The sequence below is a fragment of the Sorghum bicolor genome, chromosome 7 (assembly GCF_000003195.3).
Source record: "Sorghum bicolor cultivar BTx623 chromosome 7, Sorghum_bicolor_NCBIv3, whole genome shotgun sequence".
Lineage (NCBI taxonomy): Eukaryota > Viridiplantae > Streptophyta > Magnoliopsida > Poales > Poaceae > Sorghum > Sorghum bicolor.
In genome coordinates, this window is record NC_012876.2 from 63,812,248 (window position 1) to 63,817,062 (window position 4,815).

At 46.3% G+C, this 4,815-nt stretch overlaps 1 protein-coding gene across 2 annotated transcripts; it reads right to left on the minus strand.

The window, feature by feature from the left end:
• Nucleotides 255–3,367, minus strand: LOC8064021 (non-structural maintenance of chromosomes element 4 homolog B). 2 transcript variants are annotated; one of them, XM_002445853.2, is made up of 7 exons: nucleotides 3,060–3,367; nucleotides 2,881–2,961; nucleotides 2,217–2,460; nucleotides 2,010–2,100; nucleotides 1,119–1,347; nucleotides 952–1,043; nucleotides 255–813 (listed from the first exon to the last, which is right to left on the minus strand). In XM_002445853.2, the coding sequence occupies exons 1-7, from the start codon at nucleotides 3,214–3,216 to the stop codon at nucleotides 526–528; spliced, it is 1,182 nt and encodes a 393-aa protein (XP_002445898.1). In that variant the 5' UTR covers nucleotides 3,217–3,367; the 3' UTR covers nucleotides 255–525. The 2 variants fall into 2 exon arrangements, with proteins under 2 accessions (XP_002445898.1, XP_021321209.1); XM_021465534.1 differs by having other exon boundaries at nucleotides 677–813; nucleotides 974–1,043.

Here is a 4,815-nt window from a genome sequence, read left to right on the forward strand (position 1 = left end):
GCACTGGTGCATCACTTCATTGCATTGGTGCCACTAGTACTTCAGTCCATAGAGAAGATGCTTCCCAATCTCAGTTTCAGTACAAGCAGAAACAGCCATGCATCGCACATCAGAATTTATTTTTTTATCTGGATTCTCATCTCCACCGTGAGACGTGAGTGTGTTTAGTTCTGAAAAGAAATAGGGAGCCACTGCTTAAGGAGGGAAACCAAGTTTCCAAACAGAGATTAAAAAAAAACCGGAGCGAAACCAAGTTAATATCGAATAAAAGGGCCTTTAGCACAGATGTTCAAAGGTCCTTACATTAGAACTACTTACAGCCACACGTTCTTCAGTCTGAACTCTGAAACGTCGTGTACCCCTCCTTGCAGGAACGCAAGTGCAAACAAAAGCTCCCTAATCATGCTTTGCTAGAGCTTTTCGTTCGTCAAGCTTTTCCAAAATGGTGTTAATTTGCTACTGAACCTACTGCTAAAATGGTGTTAACTTGCTGTTGTGCCTACTTCGTCTTGCATTTACTAGCCACTAAGTCAGAACAACCTCCGAGCAACATGTTGCCTTTTCCTCCTCTTTAAGACCGCCATCTCTAGAGCAGCACTTGACCAAGTCTAGCTTCATTGCTTCTTCGTCTTCTGTGAACTCTTCTGGGTCTTCTTTCACAAACCCACCTTCTTCTGGGTGCTCGAAATGTGAAGCCAGCTTAGAACAATCAGGAGCAGAACAAGATTGCGTGGTCGTCTTGTATTCACCTCCATGATAGCTACTCCTATGAGGCATTAGTTCCTCCCCTGGATTGACCATGCCTTTCATTATCTGTGAATGTGCAGAACAACAGAAACACACAGAAACACTCAATGAAATAGGAACACAAAAGGTAATCAACCACATCGCGCGAGATAGCATAATAAAGTGGATAATGTGTAGCCTAATCCTGGTGACCAACTAAATTACCCGCCAGTCCTCCGTATCAAACCTGAAGACAAACTGGCTGTTGACCACTTCCCTCGAGGCTATGGATCCAGCTGAAGGAGCATTCCTTGGTGCTACAATAAGAAAGCAGCTCCATCAAACAGTATACACAGTTGGTGCGTGGATGGAGGATCGGGGACAGCACTTACCAACAAAGTGATCTCCATTGTCAGCCACATATATCTCTGCTCTTCCGTCCTTCACGAGAAATGAAAGTGCAAATATGTTCTCGACGGTTTGTGCAAAAGACTGCCGGTTTAAGATGAGATGTTCCAGCTTTACATTTCTGTTGCTGTGACTCCTTAAGAGGTTGAACATGACAGCGATGCTCTTGTCGGTGTCATTCCTTTCATCTCGGTCTGGTGCCAATTCATCAGGCTAGAAAAAAATAATTACATTATCATATCTTGACAGAGGCAACAAAATTAAACAAGATGAACCCCTTGGACAAATAAGTACTTAAACAATAAGAAAATGGAACCCCATGGGTAACAGACAGACAGTCAGCGTGTGAATGTCAGAGTTTAATGAGAACTTAGGAAATAAATTAACGCATCAGCACAAATAATTTATAAAGAGCCTGTGTAGTAATTCCTAGCTAGTTATATAAAGAGCATAAATTGATGCATCAGTCAAGGATGTATCTTTTAGGTGGTGGCACGACCGATTTAGACAGTGCAAAATTGTGCACATCAAAATTCAGAAATTTATCTTGCACAGAAATTTTGTGCAAGACACAAGTACCTCAGCAATAAAGAAAATGAAATATGAGTCCTGTGGTCAATAGATAGCCATTGAGTGGGGTGAGTATCAGATTTTAATGAGAATTTTCAGCCAATTAAGAAACTCAATGGCATGAGGCACATAAATAAAAATCTGTGTAATGGTTCATAGTTCAGAAATAAATAAACTATTTTTTTGATGAAACTGGAGAGGGAAATAAACAAACTCTTGTTAAGGCGAGTTAAAAAGTTAAAGGGTACGGCTCAGTTCTCCCTGATCACCATGACTTCAGAAGAAGACGAATGGATGGAACTCACCACTGCAGGCTCACTACCCAAGTGTCGAGATTGTCTTCTAACATTCTGCCTTCGTTCCTTGACTGCGAGGCCGAGACCCATAGGACCATTCCTATCATCAAACAGGAGCATTACACTAACAGCTCAGACATCTGAAACTGCAGCCTGTGAACAAACAAACAAACAAACACGTGTAACAAAATTTTGTAGTTGGGAGGAAGATTTTACATTGTTTGGCACCCCGCAGCTGGCATGAACAGTCCTGATACCGCGCAACCAAGGCTTGACCAGGAGAACGATCCATTAGAATCAACAGTCGGTGAGGCTTTAGCACCAAATTTGCTGATTAGAGCTGTGATAAATTCTGATGGAGTCGGACCATCACTGTTTTCCAACTTGGTAGAAGAAACCAGAGCATTGCCGAGGTCCAGCAGAGCCTCAGCATCAGCAAGTTGCTCCATTGGCCTTTGCACTGAAAAGCGACGATTCATCAGGAAGCAATTCAGTACGTTTAGGTATGCTTATTTGACAAATTATTACGAGTATGAAAAGAAATGTTGTTTGATACTACATTGTAGTAGTAATTCCCTTGTGCAGTGGCGTTAGAAATGCCGACATGGAAATAGATATATGACGAAAAAAATATTTTTTTTGCAGTGCTGCATTTTCAATACACCATTCTCGGCAACCAAGTAATATAAAGCGAGGCATCCATATGACCATACTACATAATAGAAAGCATTCAATTGAACCATCCGTATATATGACAAGCATACAATTTAACCAAGCTATGAACACGAGGTATAGTAACGAGGGAAATAGTTTTATAAAAAAAAAATATAACGAGGGAAATGAGAATGAGAGAGGAAGCGGCGGCGGAAAAAGCAACCACCTTTTTCATGGAGCTTTTCAATCTTGTTCAAGGCGGCGTCGAAGTGGCCGAGGGTAGGGTCGCCCTTCACCTCTGCACTGTCTGCAGTCAGCCAGTCACACGCGAGCGCGCATAAGAAATCGCGTAGCCGACCTCGGCCAGGTCGCAGAAAACAATAGAGAAGCGCGGCGCGCATGTACCTTCGCGGATCATGGCCCTGACGCCGGCATACTCCGACCGGAGCGCCCTCCTCTCCTCGATGCTCTGACTCGACAGCGGGGCGAGCCCCTTCCACAGCGCATCCTCACGGTCCCTCCCGCCCTCGCCGCTGCCGGCGGCCGCCGCACGATCCTCCATTTCCTCGCGAGCGCGCCGGCGGCGTGACGCAAGCTTTTCTTCGGCGGACTCGGTCGGCTTTGGCGGCCCGGGGGGTCGGCGACGTCTGTTGCTGTTGCCTGTTGGAGTGAGCGCAACGCAAGCAACCGAAGGAAGAGATGCGACGGAGGGAGAGATGGGAACTACTGTGTGTTGGGGGTTGCACTTGCACCTTGTCCAAGCTCTCTCGGTTTTTGTAGGCAGACTGTTCATACTACTCCATAGCTTGAGTACTTACAGTGTAATTATTACTACGTGTGTGTGAAACTAATCAGACTGGATTAGACCTCTATTGAAAGCCTGACCACGTCCTTCATTGCAAAAAGTTCCCATTACCTTACCTGTGACAGTAACCGTGTGTTTGGTTAGGGGTTGGATGGGTTAGGTTGGATCCAACCCAGTTTTTTAGGACGGAGCCAACCCAAAAGAATGTTTGGTTGCACTTCGATTTTGGTCAGTCTGGGCAATCGGTTTAAACCGACAAATCGGTTCGGTGTAATCGGTTTTGAAAAACTTCGGTTCCTGAACATCGGCAACCGATCGGTTGTCCAGAAAAACAGAAACCGGCGAATTCGGTGTCGGTTATTTGCGTTCGGTTTTCGGTTTCCACCGAACAAACCGAAGACTACATCAGCATGGTAAAACAGGAAGTGTTTCAGATCCAATTCTTAAGAGACAAGAAGATTTTTCTTCAGATCCAAATATTCAAAATCTCATATTGCAAATAACGAAGAAACGAAGAATAGAAAAAAAAACGATGGACATATGCTAAGATGCAAATGGCGGACGCAAGCCATCATCCACTCGGTTCGTAGATGTGCTGCCTCTCCGCCAGCCTCAGCCCTCCAGACGCCGCCGTAGTCTGCACAGCCTGATACGCCACCGCTCTACACTCCGAGCGTGGCTCGCGACGGCTTTGCCCCGCCCATGGTCGGCCCCGTTGTTGCCTTGTAGAGCTGCGTGAACTGAGCGGCGAGCAGGATGTACGCCGCCGCCGTCGCGTTGTTGACTTGTGGAGCCGTGGAGAACTCTTTCCTGGAGATAGGTTAAGAAGAGGGCTGTGTGGTTTATATACGAGGTGATGTTTGGGCCTTTGCTATGCTATTGGGCCGCAGTCAGCTGGCTGCGCCTCGCTCATCCCTGTACAAATCGGTTTGCACGGTTGTTCGGTTCCTGGGGCTAGAAAACCGAAGCCGACACCGAGACCCGAACTTCTATGTTTTGAAAACCGAAACCGAAAACCGAAAAAACCGACATTTCGGCTCGGTTCGGTGCGGTTTTCGGTTTCCGGTTAAAATGTGCCCAGGCTGAGATTTTGGAAACATACCCAACCCGTTTCAGTGTTTGGTTGAAGGATTGGGGACGGAGCGGCTCCGTTCAGTGTTTGGTTGAAGGAATTCAGTGTTTGGTGAACATCAACCCGGCTGGAGCGGCTCCGTCCGCCAGATTTTGACAGACGGGTCCAACCCGTATCCGAGAGGAATATTCCATTCTGGAGCCAATCCAACCCTCCCATCCTCTAACCAAACAGCCATGGCCATGGTAATGGGTTCGCTCCGACCCGGCTCGTCCCACTCTCCA

What these genes read in the sequence shown, in the direction of transcription:
- LOC8064021 (XM_002445853.2), bottom strand. Translation starts at nt 3,216, where the DNA reads ATGGAGGATCGTGCGGCGGCCGCCGGCAGCGGCGAGGGCGGGAGGGAC. An exon ending in TGAAAAGCTCCATGAAAAAG is followed by an intron (nt 2,461 to 2,880) that starts GTGGTTGCTTTT and finishes GTCGCTTTTCAG; the next exon opens with TGCAAAGGCCAATGGAGCAA. An exon ending in TTGATACGGAGGACTGGCGG is followed by an intron (nt 814 to 951) that starts GTAATTTAGTTG and finishes GCACATTCACAG; the next exon opens with ATAATGAAAGGCATGGTCAA.